The 16,155-nt window shown below is 43.2% G+C and overlaps 1 protein-coding gene across 3 annotated transcripts in view; it reads right to left on the bottom strand.

Moving 5' to 3' along the window:
* The window catches only part of Fer1l6 (fer-1-like 6 (C. elegans)), a 155,040-nt gene that overhangs the window by 24,082 nt on the left and 114,803 nt on the right, over positions 1 to 16,155 (bottom strand). For all 3 annotated transcript variants that reach the window (NM_001370912.1, XM_006521609.3, XM_006521610.4), the window contains 8 exons: positions 15,740 to 15,865; positions 14,727 to 14,763; positions 13,378 to 13,502; positions 11,554 to 11,685; positions 10,251 to 10,376; positions 7,217 to 7,344; positions 2,913 to 3,083; positions 757 to 917 (listed from right to left, as the gene is read on the bottom strand). In NM_001370912.1, coding sequence (NP_001357841.1) covers positions 757 to 917; positions 2,913 to 3,083; positions 7,217 to 7,344; positions 10,251 to 10,376; positions 11,554 to 11,685; positions 13,378 to 13,502; positions 14,727 to 14,763; positions 15,740 to 15,865 — 1,006 coding nt within the window. The remainder of the gene's footprint in view (positions 1 to 756; positions 918 to 2,912; positions 3,084 to 7,216; positions 7,345 to 10,250; positions 10,377 to 11,553; positions 11,686 to 13,377; positions 13,503 to 14,726; positions 14,764 to 15,739; positions 15,866 to 16,155) is intronic.

Raw genomic sequence — 16,155 nt, 5'->3', positions numbered from 1 at the left:
CTGTTTTTCAATAATTACTTAGTCAAACGTATAGTTTGGACCAGATAATTACATCACCATAAGAGTATATTGTGAAGAGGAAATTTTTTAAAAGGAAGTTCATATCAATATATCACCAAAAGACTGTTTAAATAGCAATAATTGCATTCAAGAACCCTCAGTATGTTATTGTGTCCAAAATAAAGAAGTAAACAGAAATAAAAATGGCGGAAGCCAATCATGTTGAGACAGCCTTGCTATCACCTCAGTTTGACTGTAGCAAAAGCATGGAAGCTTTAGAGAAGCAGCAACTGCTCAGATGTGGTGCTGCCAGAATATCGCTGCATCACTAAAAATGCCTTTTGTGCCCTCCTCTCAAAGTTATGGAAACTTCTTTGGGATCTGCAGGGTGTGTCCTGTGATACTCATGGAAAAGTATTCCTCTCTCGGTGCCACAGTAAGATAGTTTGTTACGGGGCTTGCAGGATGGTGGGTTGCACCTACTGTTTAATGCCATGTGACATTCACTGAAAGCTCCTGCTTGCTTGGCACTTTTTCAAGTCCTTAACAACACACACAGAGACGGGGAGGACGTAGACCAGGATGCAGTGTCGTTCCCTGAGCCTTGTGACTGTGAGTTCTTGTTATTAGCCTACTGGATTTTCTGTCTTTCCCTTTTGTAATTAGATGACCCACTATCCCCAAGCCTCAGCCAGTGGAACCAGCCTTTAAAAAAACAAACCAGCTACATCAGCAGAGCCGTGTGCTGGGAGTTACCAGAGTCTTCTTCATTGAAGACTGTTTTCCCAGAAAAGACCTTCTTTCCAATCTGTATCTTCCCGGGGCGAAAGTACGGTCCATCCAGTTTGTTGTCTTTACACAGCTTGGTTAGGATTTCTGTGGGTTTGGACGTGTCCCTCCAGGCATTGTACCCTTCTCTGAGAAGAGGAGGAAAGACAGATGGAGTGAGCCTGGTTGCACTCTAGGGGAGCACTCTTCGAGGTCCCCAGTAAAAGCTCCTATCAAATGTGGCTTGTGCAATTTCCCCCAGTTATACACCTGGGCTAGTGTGTTTGGCTTTGTTTCATTTTCTTCTCTCTCTAGTCGAGCACCCTTGCATAAGCACAGCTTGCATAAAAGACAGGGCTTGCAGCCAGCTTGACATAAAGATAGTTTGCAGGAATTTTGATTTTTTTAAACCAATACACTCTTCTTTAAAAAGACAAAACAAAACAAAAACATTGAGCTGGGCAGTGGTGGCGCACACCTTTAATCCCAGCACTTAGGAGGCAGAGGTAGGCAGATTTCTGAGTTCGAGGCCAGCCTGGTCTACAGAGTGAGTGCCAAGACAGCCAGGGCTATACAGAGAAACCCTGTCTTGAAAAACCAAAACAAAAAACAAAAAACAAAACCCAACAAAACAAACAAACAACATTGAAGTGAAATTCATATAACAAAATTTATCATTTTGAAGTTGTCTGGTTCTGTGGTATTGTTCATGGTCCTAATAACATGCAGTCATTCTGCTTAGTTATAAAAAGTTGCCATCACCCTGAAAGGAGACCCTGTATCCAAACTGCACTTGCTCTCTGTTCCTGCTCCCTAGCACCATTAGCAAGCTCCAGTCTGTCTTTCTGTTGCTAGGGGGTCTGAGCAAGTTTAGCCAGTGTTTGGTCCTTTGTGTGCTGCTTAAGAGGAAAGCTCTGACTTACCACCTCAATCTCTCTCCTCCCTTCTCCGCCAGACCCCCAGCCACACACACACACACACACACACACACACACACACACACACACACACACACAATTTATCTTATAGACTCCTGTTTTTCTAATTAGTGACTTTCCTGGGTCTCCCCAATTCTTTCATCCTCTAAGAAATAGCTGTTTTGGAGGAAGGCAATCACTGGGCACAGGGGCAGGCCCTGGTTCCCACCCACTCCCTGCTTCCTGGCCTCCCACAATAGGAACTGCATGATCACATCAGGAAGGCAATTGACTCTACCACTTTATAGCATGTTCATATGATTGAATACTGTGTAGGCCCAGTACATTAAAGACTGCAAGCAATATTAAATGACAGCTATAAAATACTTCAGCTACAAAGTAAGAACAATAAATAAATAAACAATAAATAAATAAACAATAAATAAATTTCAAAGCATGTAATCCAAGTTCAGAAGAAAATAGTATAGAAAAAAACACTAAGAGGAAAACTAAAAGCAAGAATGTACATAAATATCTAATTTTTATCAGTAATTTATGTAAATAGCGAATTGGGCAAATTATTTGACTTATAGCAATACATTCTGTAAATTATTTTCCATTTAGGAAAAAAATCATTTTTGAATTACACAATGGAACGCCAATGAATGTCGATAATTCCCTGGTTGTAATTTGTAAGATTGTGTTAAAAAGTATAATCAGATACAGCACCCTTCAAAAGAAAACGAAGCTGATATAACCTACCTTTTAAAATAAAGTTGATTTGCAAATCTTTGTGAAGAATGAGATTGACAATCCATTCTCCCTTCACGAATGAAATAAAGCTAGTTCTAGAGGGACTGATAAGATATTGCATGCAAAGCTCTTAAACAGCAGGTCCTAAGCACATACAGCTGTTGTTTACACAAGTCCAGGACACTGACGATGTTCGCGATGCTTTCGCGATGTTTGCACTGTAATAACCATTCCTCATCTAGCACCAGCCGCCCCTCGCGCCCCATCCCGGGAATCCTGACCACCAGACACAAGTGAATGCACAAGCACACCACAGCCTGACTCTTAGTTCTTGAAGAACCGGCCCTGAGTTTTAAACCAAAGTTGCTTCCCCAGCCTCATTGGCCCTCAAGAGCATGAACGCATGCGCAGTCCAGAGCTCCACAAGGCTGCGTTCCTGAGACACCAACAGTGTCTCCACAGGAGACAACTTACATCTCATACTGGCTCTGCAAGCCGCAGATGGCTCTGTGTTTGCTGTAGAAACGGTTCTCCAGGTCGATCTTGGTCTCTCCAATGAGGTCATCTGACCCGATCATGTCATGGTCATAAATCAGGACAGAGAGCAGGGACTCCTTTGGGAAAGTGGCCTGGATCTCAAATGACCTGAATTCAAGAAGAGGGCTGGGAATTAGCAAGGTCTGGCAGCATGGGACATCACCAGCTTCCTTTTGGTTAGCACTTCGTGGTCCACACGCTGACTGGATCGACTGAATTCAGTTAGCGCTGACAGGGATCTGTGTAGTTTATTATCCAAGTACAAGCATTGACTTCTGATTTATTTATCAATTTTCAATAGACAATGATTCGCCCTTTCACGTCATATTTTAGAGTTGTTGGTCTGATTTCCAGTCTGATTTCAGACCTGAATTCTGTGTCTGTTAAATATTGTGGATCTTACTTAATCTCTTCCACCCTCCATGTATGACATTTTTTTAAATAACATGGTGGGGCAGTTGGTCACATAAAACACACATGCCTCTTCCAGGTTTTCAGCTCATACACAGTGATAATACTTTCTGTCACTGCTTTGTTGAGGAACACCAGCTGGAGTTTTCAAAAAGAAAACCTCGCTGATGGAAACAGAATTTCAGGGATGAAATGCTGTCTCCCCATGGCTGAGCCCCTTGAGGACAGAATCATTCTTATTTCCACCCCACTGGAGCTTGCACTTGGCCATCAGAAAATATATATTTAGTGGCTAATTCTTTGAACTACAAAACATGTCAGAAATCTATATCCAATACCTCTATTTTGTGGACAAGGGAACCAAAATCCTGAGAATATAAATGAAGGATCATGAATCAAGCTTTCCTGAAGCACTCAAGGGTATCCTAAGACTAGTATGGCCATAATTAACCCTCCCCAGTGAGAAAAAGGCAGTTTATAGCAGCAATTATTATAGTTGATAGAGCAGGCTCTAAAAGGTCCCCCTTGGGGCTGAACAGGGGAGAAATCTATGTGCCCTTCATCTGTCAAGCATGGTGGTGCCTTTCTTAGCTTCAGTATTTGGATCCTAGGTTGTAATGGCTATTCTGGGGTTTCATTGGAAGGAAGCACCCAACATCCATCACTGGACTTTGCTATCAGCATATTAGCCAAACAGGACAGACTTGATAATGGCTTCACTGTCCCTGGTAACAATGACAGAAGACATGGTGGCTCTGGCCCTTCTCATCAAACTGTGCTGAAATTGATGGTGTCTGAATTTTAACTGGAGCTGTCAAAGAGTTTGCAAAACCCTGGTATCAAGGTTGGATTCTTGGTTGCCCTGGAAACTATTAGGCTTACATCAGGTCATATGTCAGTAATAATACCATTAGACTGCTACTGTCATTCTTTGCTTGAGAGAGGATCATTAAATGAGCAAAAACTGAGATAGTGAAAGTGTTTGGAGGCTCAGAGGGTTCAAAGCCAAGATGGCTCCTTTGTTCATCCATTCATTTCTTAACCAATTCTTCTGACATTTATCACACAGTCACTGTGTGACAGGTCTTGAGAGTAGAATCATTTCCAGTGGGTAAGGCATACAAGAAGTTGGCAGAAGAAGATGACAGGAGCCAAGATCAAGTCATGTTGGAAGAGTGCTGTGAGCTGGGGAAAAGGAGCAGAAAGAGAAGTCTAATCATCCCAGAGAATCGACTCCAGATAGCTCTCCTGGCGCTAGACTTGTGGAGCTCAGACTCGCCCTTCCCCTGTCTTCATGGGACTTCTTGCCACAGTGTCATAATTCCCCATTCACTTTTCTCTCCGTAGTCATACATCCCTAAAAAGCACTGACTAGCAGAGCACCTGACATAAGACAGATTCTCAGTAACCATGAAGGAACCAATCAAAGTGGGCAGATGCCATGATGAGGCAGAGGTGAACGAGCCAGAGTCGGTGAGCTGTTTTAGTCACCTAAGATCAGCGTTTCCGGAGTCCGTTGTTTGAGAGCTGTGAAAAACTGCCAAAGACTATGGTCATACTCAGTACTATAATGGTGCAGAGTGGCAGAGCTCCATCAGATCGCATCATCAAGTGGTGGAAGTTTTGTCTGTGCACCTACTCAATCTTTCCCTCATTCTTTTTATTTTATTTTATTTTAATTAGGTATTTTCTTCATTTACATTTCCAATGCTATCCCAAAAGTCCCCCATACCCTTCCCCCCACCACTCCCCTACCCACCCACTCCCACTTCTTGGCCCTGGCATTCCCCTCTACTGAGGCATATAAAGTTTGCAAGACCAATGGACCTCTCTTTCCACTGATGGCCAACTAAGCCATCTTCTGATCCATATGCAGCTAGAGACACGAGCTCTGGGGGGTACTGGTTAGTTCATATTGTTGTTCCACCTATAGGGTTGCAGACCCCTTTTAGCTCCTCGGGTACTTTCTCTAGCTCCTCCATTGGGGGCCCTTTCCCTCATTCTTTCACAACAAATACTTACTCAGTACTTATTGTGTGCCAGGCCCTGTCCGCGGTGCTGAGGAAGTGGTATTGACCACATAGTTCATGCACAGACAGATGTGACCTTCTAGCACAGGGAAGAGGATGACCAGTGAACACATAAACAAGTAAACCCATGCCAGAAGCTATGAAGGAGGAAAGGAGACAGCACATGGAGCCACCAACCATCTATTCCTAGAGAAATTAGGAAAGACGCTCTGCAAGGCTGTAGGCTATCCCACTAGCCTCCCACTTTCCAGGGCCATAAAGTAAGGCCAAGAAAGCAAGTCTAATTCACAGCTGGGAGACAGTAATGACAAAACGGAAGCAGTGGCTCCTTAAATGGCAGAGAGCAGTGGATGTCACATCAGGATTAGAGAAGCAGGGGTACACATCTCTGAAACTGTCACTTTAACTGGTCCTATTAATCCAGACTAGTATATGACCTGGTTTCCCCAGCAGCAATAAAAATCTAAGAAACTGATGTTCATCAAATGCTATGGGATCCAAAGCCAATACAAATGGGTAAATGAATTTATGTGAGTCTGGTGGCGATCTCTTCCCATGCTCTGAGTTCCTCAAGAAAAGAAAATTGCATGTACTTAAGATGTTGCTAAAGTAACCAAGGAGGAGGGAAAGGCAGAACATGTGTGTTGGACAGTGTGTTATGGATGCACCACAATTCTTTCAGAGGAATCTAAAGTCCGGTGTGACTACTGCTTTATAGAAGAGGAGAGCTCCAGTCAGAGAGGCAGAGTCAGCTACATGACAGTACAGAGTCTACAAAGGACAACACCCAGGCTCCTTCAGCGTAGCCAGAGTACAAACCCAAGCAGGGGCCATGTCTGTGTGTCATTACAAGGTCAATGGGGTGTGGCTAGAGTGGTGGCTCTGGCTGAGAGTACATGAGTTTGGTTCCCAGCACCCAGATAGTAGTTCATGACCACACATAATGCCAGTTCCAAGGGATTCAATGCCATGGGCACTGTACACATGTGGTACACACATACATGCAGGCAACACACACACACACACACACACACACACACACACACGAATAAAATAAATAAATCATTTTAAAGATGTTGCTATCTACCAGAAAATTCCTGAGTCTAGTTCTACAGTACACATACACACATACTCTCTCTTTCTCTCTCTCTCTTCCTACCTAGCTATCTCTGTCTCTCTCTCTCTCAGTCACACACACACACACACACACACAAACACAGTGTATTTTAACATCTTGCATGAAAACAAAACACCACTGGAGGCTCTCAGTTCAACATTTGGAATCACTGCAATTAGGTGGAAAAAATGATATTGTGGTAAAACTTTCTCTAGTAGGAGACCCAAAAGCAAACAACTTGCCCAGTGCCTGCTATTTCTGAGTTGTGTGAATTTTAATATATTTCTTAACTTCTTTGTATCTTAGATGTCTTGATTTTAAGAAGAAAGCTTCCATACAGTCTTAGGAAGTGGTATCCATGACCCTTTAAGGTGCTTTTATGTTTAAAACTTATGTGTTATAAAACCACATGTCTGAAGATCACAATGTTAAATCCTAGATAGGAAACCATCTACATTTTTGCACGAATAAACATTTGGTTGCCTGTTATCAAGGATACAAGTCAGTGTTTAACCTTCAGCTATTTTTTTATCTAAGATACCCCTACACACACACACACACACACACACACCACACCACACCATACCACACCACACCACACCACACCATTTCCACCAACCTCCAGGAAGGCAGCAGCAGTCAATGCAGAAAGAACAATACAACCCAACTGGGATGGCACTGACCTTCCAAACACTGGATTCAGCTGTTTGGGGATGTATTTGTCCCGGTCTTTGATTTCTGTTTTGCCCAGCCTAAGCACAATGTAGGGGTCAGATTTGCCATCTGGATCAGCTGGGCTGAGATTAAATGCCTGGGGAAGAAAAAGAAAACGGTTCTGACCCAGCCGCTCAATCCTGGCTGCACACGGGGACACTTGGGTTCTATGTGGGCGTGTTCCGGTGTTCTAGCTCCTGAGCTTTGGGATGTTTTAAAGCTGCTTAGATTTCAGAGTGCCACTAAAGTCAGGAACCATTGCATTAGCACCCTAGTTTTGCTCTTAAGAAGAACAATTATTGATATTCGCCTTTCTCTTCTGTCATCTACCCAGAGGCAGCCAGTCCTTGGCACACAGCAGTGAGGAACATGCTGGAGAAAGAGGCAGAAGATGTGAGCCCCTGTTCTAACTTTTAACTGTGTCATCTTGGCCAAGTTATGTTGTTTCTGGATCTGTCTGTATAACCATGGGGTGGACCCAAAGACCCTGTCCAGCACCAGTGGTTTCTGAAGCCAATTCCCCATGAATCTTGCCTTTAGCCCTAGTTCCCTGAGTGATGATGTATTTCTGATCATGAAGCCTGATTCCAGACTGGTTGTACTGTAGGCTGTCAAAAGTGAACTGGTGTAGGGAAAGGTCCTGGTAGGAGGCCAATCAAGATGTGGCATCAAACAGACTGAGACACTTGGCAGTGAAGAACGCTGAGAAACAGCTCAATACTTAATACTGTCTCCCTCAGACCAAACAGGGTAAGTGCATCCAGCTCCATGGATTAGAACAAGAATGTTCTCTAGAGATTGCTTAATATCCAAAACTTATAAACAGGCTGCGTGCCAAAGCACAATCTAAATAAGCGACTCCTTTGATTTTTCTTGTCAAATCACCCGCATTTAATTCTCTATACCTCAGTGAACTCTGATACAACCAGCACACTTTGCTCTCCCTTTGTTTATTTTTTAATATTTTTATATGTCCTAGTTTTCATACCACTCGGTTCTAGCACGTGATCGCCATGAAACTGAGAGTACTGCTCTGCTCATTACTTTGTTTCAAGGATATTGTAATGAACAGAGTCTTCTTAATAGTTCTTGTGTGAACAAGTGGTGTTATAGGCACACGAGAAAGCATCACATGGCCACTGAAAGAAATGAAGCAATGTGCTGATCTGGGAAAGTGTCTGCGCTATCTTGTTAAGGAAGAGGAACACAGTAAAGAACTTTGACTTCTTCCTGCATGCATTTTTTTTTCACAATCTTTTAGTACTTATCACATTATTTTAAAATCAGTGTATTATATAACTAATTGTATATTAATACATGATAGAAAAGCACAGACAGTCACCACTACTAACAAGGTCCACACCAAACACCGGCTCTCCATCCTACAGTGACTTTCTTGCTAATGAAACACGGGACTGTCACCCTCCTTCTATGTTCATTTAAGGTCGCTGTGTCCTCAAACTGTAGCCCAAGGCAGCCCTCTTCCATGCTGCCCGCCCCGGCTCCAGGCAGGAACCTTGTCCAGAGTTGCCCTGACCTTTGTGTAGAGAGCACTAGACAGCAGAACTGCAGCAAGGGTTGTGATTCATAGCTCGGTAATTCAGTGAGAGGAAATCACAGGGGTTGGGAAGTGGACATGGTGCTGAGGATTTAACAGTTCAATACATTCGTTTGCTTCCAGAATTCTCTGGGCCTTTAGTGTGCATGTGAGCTTTGAGAACCTCCAGAGTTGGAGGGGAAAAAATCAATTATTGGACAGAATATTTCTCATATTTACATGAGCATGCACTCTGTTTCCTGTGGAATGTATATTAATTATCTCCCAGGGCACCAGGATCTTCCTGAATAACATTTTTGAAAAGGCTATTGTGGAGCATCCTGTAGGTAGGTGTTTATTATAGGCTACCCTGGATTGTCTGGCTGTTACCATGAGCACCGAGGACAAAGACTCCATCACAACATCCCTGCCACACGGCAGTGTGATGGTACGTAGGAGAGAAGGGACATCCAAGAAGTACACGATAAAAAGACAATTTGTTTTCTCTTCTCATTAATTTTTTAATTCTTGAGACAGGATCTCACTGTGTGTGTGGCTGGCCTGGAACTCCTGAAGAAAGGCCTGTACCACCACACCTGGAAATTAATTCCTCTTTTATGCTTTGTCAATGTTCCTTACAAGGGATATGAGCAACATGAAGCGAGATAGCATTGAATAAAAATACTGCAAAGACAATCACGAAAACCAAATCCAAGCAACAGGTTAAAGACAAATCCGTGAATCATAAGGTTTGTACAATTGAATGTCATGTTTGTTTTCCCACTATCCCAACAAATCAAAAAAATTGTAATTAAAGATTGTTTTATTTTATTTTATTTTTTGACTCATTATCAAAAAGGGAAGCCTGGAGAACACAATGTTTTGAGTTTTTTTTTTTTTTTCTTTTTGCACCCAAATGAAACTGCTGGCTCAACAGTGTAGCCATAAAGCCATTGGGGGAATTTCACCAGGGCAGTAGCTGCCCTGTAGGGTCCTGGGTGCCTTTCAGGGCTCCTCCTCCCACTGTCTTCCCTGTGAGCATTCTACTTTTGCCTTTGATGCTCTTTCCCACTAGTGAGTAACCCAACTGAGCCAGCAAAGCTTAACAGACTGATCTAAGTGCCTCCTAAATGCCTATGTTGAAACTTAATGGGATTGGACCTATGGTTGGCTATAGGCAGGAGACTAAAACTAATAATGTCACAAGAATGGAACTGTAGAATTCAGAAGTTACTCTTTCTCCTTCTACATTCACACCCCCAGAGGAACAGCCATGTGAAGGCAGACATACAAGCCAGCAGAATAGGTTCCACCAGATAGCAACACTGCCAGAATCTCAATCATGAACCTACAGCCCCTAGAACTGTGATAAGAACATTTCAGTCATTTAAACCCACTTATGATATTTTGTTTCAGCACCATGGGTAAGCTAATACACCCACTTAGATCAAAAGAGGATGGCTTACCGCAACAATATACACACGGATAAGTACTTGAACGGGGTGATTGGGTGGAATTCCTTGCTGGATTCTCAGCTGACCACTGTCCTCTGAGGTAGAATCCTCTGGGCTTTTGTAGATGCAGAAGGAGCCCTGGTACCACAGAACACAAGCCAGAAAACAGAATTGTCATCTGACCTATAAGAAACCATAGTGAGCCCTGTGGTGGAAATATAAACACAGCCCAAGTGTTTGAAGGACATGGGCTAGTGTTAGCATTGGTCAGGGTTGCATCTTTGGGTGATGTATACAAGCTGCGTGCTCAGCACTTACTCATGGCACACTAGTGGATGGGGCCAGCATGTTAATGCCCTCATCAGGAGCCATCACACGAGGAGTATGGCAATGGGATCTGAGTGCTCTTTATACATGGAATGCTGTGCCCAGGTCTCCCTATTTTCTCAGTCAGTCCTGAGTTTCCAGATACAGTAACTGAAGCTTTGGGAGGTGAACAATATTGCTTGAGGTCATGCAACTAGCTGCTGTCATAAGCAAGATTTAAATCCAGGTTGGCAAACTGGGTTCCTTGGTCAGCACACTGTGCAACACCTTAGAGGCCCATCATAGAGTGAGCTCCAGATATTAATGACTGCTTTGTTATACTGAAACCGCAAGTCTGCCAGAAAAGGGTTTGGGTTATTTGACTTATCTTAGGTTTTCAACTGGCAAATCTGCATGGATCACATATTTAATGTGTTATGTATGGATGGGACAGCAAGGCAAAGGGCAGTGGTCCTTATGGCTAGTGGCTACGTCTTCATATATATTACACAGAGTGAGTTTAACCCATTGGCCACAAATCAAAAATATCTTCAGCTTTCTCAGGAGCTGAAGGGATCTGCAACCCTATAGGTGGAACAACAATATGAACTAACCCGTACCCCCCAGAGCTCGTATCTCTAGCTGCATATGTAGCAGAAGATGGCCTAGTCGGCCATCACTGGGAAGAGAGGCCCCTTGGTATTGCAAACTTTATATGCCCTAGTACAAGGGAATGCCAGGGCCAGGAAGCAGGAATGGGTGGGTAGGGGAGCAGGGCTGGGGGAGGGTATAGGGAACTTTCAGGATAGCATTTGAAATGTAAATAAAGAAAATATCTAATTAAAAAAATAATATCTTCAAAGACTGGGGCTGGGTCTTGCTGGGTTTCAGAGAAGGTTCAGGGTAGGCATGGAGGGTCATCTCCGCCACACACCACAGCCCCATTATTAGAATTGCGTCACAGCTGGCATTTATGGACAGAGAGAATGGAATCCACATGGGAACTTGCCTTGAATTTTCCTATGACCCGGTCTCCATCCAGACCATGATCCTCTTCTGTAGATTTGCCTCTGAAGAGTTCAAAGGTCTTCACCCAGTCTTCAAAATTGTTGAATTCACTCTCAAGATCACCATCGTATATCTTTCGAGAAAAGAAAGATTATACTAAGATGAAGGAAGGTTAATTACTTCATCACCTTTAAATTCATTCTCACTCAAAGTTTGAAAACAGACACAAACATAGACAAATTCTTCACCAAAATATAACAGGAATAGCACTAGGCTCAATTCCCAGAAGAGTCCTTGTTCCCATCAGAAAACTCCTGAGGATAGCCTTAATTATCTATATTTCTATCAGCAGCCTGTTCTTCTGAGGCTCACCAGAATCATCCATTTCTGTTTCCTGTTAGCATGAAGTGAATAACTCTCCTCTCCCACATGTTCCTGACACCATGATGCTCTATCCAAGCCCATGGGCTGAGCAATCATGGTCTGAACTCTCTGAAACCATGTGCTAAAAGCATGAAGCCCTTCCCCCAAAGTGTTCCTTTAAGTATCAGATCAGAGCTATACACAAAGAACCAGTACAGAATGTTAGTGTTGGTTTAATGAGAAAGATTCAGGATGCTCAAAAACTGGCATTGAGATATGTCCCAGGGAAAAGGTAAGAGGCTGCCATTGATTTATCCTTAATAATATAAGGGAAGTATTGGGCTAAACACCCCTAAAGCTAACTATTATAAACTTAATAAAGTCCTTTGCATAAAAATTGAAGTATACCAAGAAGTATAGCCATCTGAAAACATTTTAAAGAGTTACTTATTTTGATGTGTATGAATGTCCTGTGCACTGTTTGTGTGTATGTATGTGAGTATGTATGTATGTGTGTATGTATGTATGTATGTATGTATGTATGTATGTACGTGCACTGTGTGTATACCTACTTTGTTTGGAGGCCAGAAGAGGGTGTCAGAGCCCCTAGAATTGAATGACAGATGGTTGTGAGCTGCCGAGTAGGTCTTGGAAATCAGATTCAGATCCTCTCCATGAGCAGTAAGTGCTCTTAACCACAAAGCTGGCTCTCCAGCCCACAAACGATTTTCAGATATATAAGCATAAACACAACACCCGATTTCATGCTTCATTGGTGTTATTGGCCATTAAATATAAACGGTAGTACTTTGGGGAAGTTGAACTCACTTATATTCATTAATTCAGAACACATTTAAAATTACAAAGTGTTTACTTTTATTATAATGCATGAAGATATGAATTTTCCAAGTGGGAAATGATATATAGACTTTAGAAATGCAAAGTAGAATTAAATCTGAGGCTTAGAAATAATAAATAATAATTAAAATACTTATTCAAATACCCTCTCAAAATTATCCAACTTGATCATCTACATATGTAATTGCTGTAACTAAAAATGTTCACACCCGTACATAGTACATGCCTCTAGCTAATACCCTCTCTCTGTGAAGCTTGGTCTGATGGAGCTGACTTCAGTTAAAGCTCCTGCTATCTTGAGTGTGTACACACCATGTGATGACGTCAAGCTCCCAGAGGTGTTGAACACTATAAATTCCCTCCCAGGTTGAAGCTAAATATAACGGATGCTATATTCTTTCTGAATATGTGGGGTTGTGGAGTAGGAAAGCAGGCAGGCTTCATTGTCTTGACTTGTTTACATGTTATTTTCCCATGTGAGTGACTATAATGAGGACAGCAGGAGTTAGTTCAAAGGAAGGACTCACGACATTTGACCACAGCACTAAGAGAAGCCTGCTGCTGAGCGCTGCACCCCATCCCTGGAGGCCCTGGACCCACAGACCTTCAAGGCAGCCAGGTTTGGGATGGCATCATTTCCATCATCTTTCAGTTTCTTCTTGAGCATTTTGTCTTTCTTCCTTTTGGGGCCGTCTTCCATATCCAGCACGACCTCGTCTGGCTTTGCCTCTGTGGAAAATCGGCAGAAATTGTTACAGAGTTGCTAGCTGCAGGGTTACTACATACAGCCCTGGAGTCTGTATCATATGTAAGTGCAATGTCTGTGGCTGCCCTAGGGCCAGGCAAAGTGTTAGCTGGACCAGGTCTGTGCATGGATACATTAAACCTGGCATTGAGAAGGTCCATTATTTGTTCTTCAACCCAGCTAGCAGGGAAAAGGCCCTGAATTTAGATGATTCTAGGGCTTTTTGTTAATATCCTCAGGGTCTTGAGCGTCATCTAATTCCAATATGAAGCTCAAACATGTTAAGGGTTTCATACAAGTCCATGCTAATAATATTATTGAATAAATTTTCAGCACCATCCTGTAAAGAAAAATGATTGGAGACAGACTTTGAGCTCCACTATTTCTAGCTGTGTGACCTTAAATGCGTAACTCAACCTCATTGTATCTCTGTCTCATCATGGGTACGATGAAGAAGATGCTATGGGGTTGGCTGGTCATAAGAGAAAGTGAAGTAAAACATGTCAATTAGGAGCCAGGTTTTCGTGTGTGTGTGTGTGTGTGTGAGTGATGTGCAGGTGCATTACCTCTGTGTGTATGTGAGGGGTGTGGAATGTGCAGCCACATTGTCTGAGTTTGTGTTATGTGCAGCTATGTGATGTGTGATGTGTGATGTGTGATGTGTGATGTGTGATGGTGGTGGTGGTGGTGGTGTGTGTGTGTATGTGTGGTGTGGTATGTGATATGTGGTGTGTAGTGTATGTGTGTGCACATGTGTGTGGTGTGTGGTATGTGTAGCCACATTACCTCTGTGTGTGTGTGTGTATGTGATGCAGCCGCATTACTTCTGTGTATGTGATATGCAGCCACGTTGCCTCTGTGTGTGTGTTGGTATAGTATGTGTGGGTCCATGCCATTCTTGGTTGCTTGATTTGACTGCTGTAGTTAGGCTGTGACTGGAATTGAGCTTTCAGTCACTTCCTAAGCTTATTTTGTTGAGCTTTACAGACCAGTTCAGTTCTAATACTACTAAGACTCTGTTTTCTTGTAACATGGGACTGAACCCAAGGAATCCCAAGTAGGTCCCATCTTCCAGTCCTCTGCAAGACTTTTGGAACGTGTTACCATCTTCTTTATGTGGACAATAGAGCTGAGGTATAATATACCTTCCATAGCTTCTTACTATGGTGGCCCCATTCTACATCCAAGTAGCCCCCATAGCCACTTACCTGTGGCCCTTTTCTCCTTGTGGTTGTTCTCCTTTTCCTTAAAAAGAGAGGAAATAAGATTATCAAAGCCACTATGTCTGCTTTACCAAGTCAGAGTGTGAACTGCTCTAATTTGATTATCCAACTCTCTGCAACCTCAGGAATGCCATTTTTGAGAATAATAAAATAGTCTCCAAGGAGACTCTAGAATGAAGTCTCACTGTGAAGACATGGCTCCTCACTGTAGTGGGGATGCCCTAACCCTAGAGAAAAGGCACCTGTTCGGCCAACAAAAGTGTCACCAATGTGAAGATTGTTCTCTGTGGCCAGGTTCTTCACAGCCATGGGAAAGACGACTTCTTACACTTCCCTGCAGCGCCCCACAGCCTGCTCATGAGCTTTATCTGCTGACATGATGGGCCCTTGGGTAGGCACCAGGAGTTGGGAAGGGTAGTAGAGAAACAGCAAAGGGTTAACTATTCATAGGAAGTGTAAGCATCTATTCCACAAAAGGAAGAAGAGTGGAAGAAGGGGCTAGTGTTTGTTTTGTTAGCTCAGTGTATAGCAGTGTTTTTGAGAAGTCCTGGATGAAAACATGGTCTTTCTAATCTAGAGTCTTCACAATCTCAGCTATGATAGCATGAGCCTAATGCTTCCGTTCTTTTAACTTAGGGTTGATAAATCGTAATAAAATTGGTCATTGAATGGTTACCTGAATTTGCAGGCCCATTCCCCATGGCTCTCTGGTGTTATGACTTCATCCTTGTATCAGTCCATATACCTGAGGCCCTGTAGTTGCTCTGACAACCCACCCATTATGACTATTTGCTACACCAAGATCTTTTTCACCTGGATGGTTTCCCCTACGAATGCAAAATTCTGCTGAAGCCCTGAGGTTCTGTGGCATCGCCTGCTGCTGCTGCCCACAGTTGAACAACACTTCTTGCTGACCTCCTTAAGGCTCACAGGAGTCAAATCCTGTATATCCCGATTATACTGAATCCCTTGACTGTCACAGGTGGGGGAGACTCTACCTTCTGTGCTCTCTTTACAGAGGCGTAATACTTAGACCACCAGTCAATGACATTTTCAGCCGATTCGTCTGCTATAGTCCTCCTTCTTCTTTTGGTGGATCTCCGGGAAGGCTTCCTAGGATCTTGCTAAGGAAGGAGAGATAGGTTACTAGTTGGGCCTCGTGTACATGCAGAAGCCATCTGGTGTGGGGCCGTGAAAGGCAGCCTGTTTTGGTTGAATGAGGCTTGCTCCAGTGACCCAGTAGGAAACTCTACAAGGGACAGAACAGTGAGCCATGTTCCCAGAGACAGGTGCCTGACACCACAGAGCCCCCAACTCTATAATTCTGTGACTATAAGTCACGCAGACAGTGTCCCAAGCTTCTGGCATCCTGGCTAGACTCCACCCCCACCGTTACCTGACTAGCCAGGTATGT

Source organism: Mus musculus, chromosome 15, assembly GCF_000001635.26.
Source record: "Mus musculus strain C57BL/6J chromosome 15, GRCm38.p6 C57BL/6J".
Taxonomy (NCBI): Eukaryota; Metazoa; Chordata; class Mammalia; order Rodentia; family Muridae; genus Mus; species Mus musculus.
The sequence above is the reverse complement of the archived record's forward strand: the minus strand, read 5'-3'. Positions and strand labels throughout refer to the sequence as shown.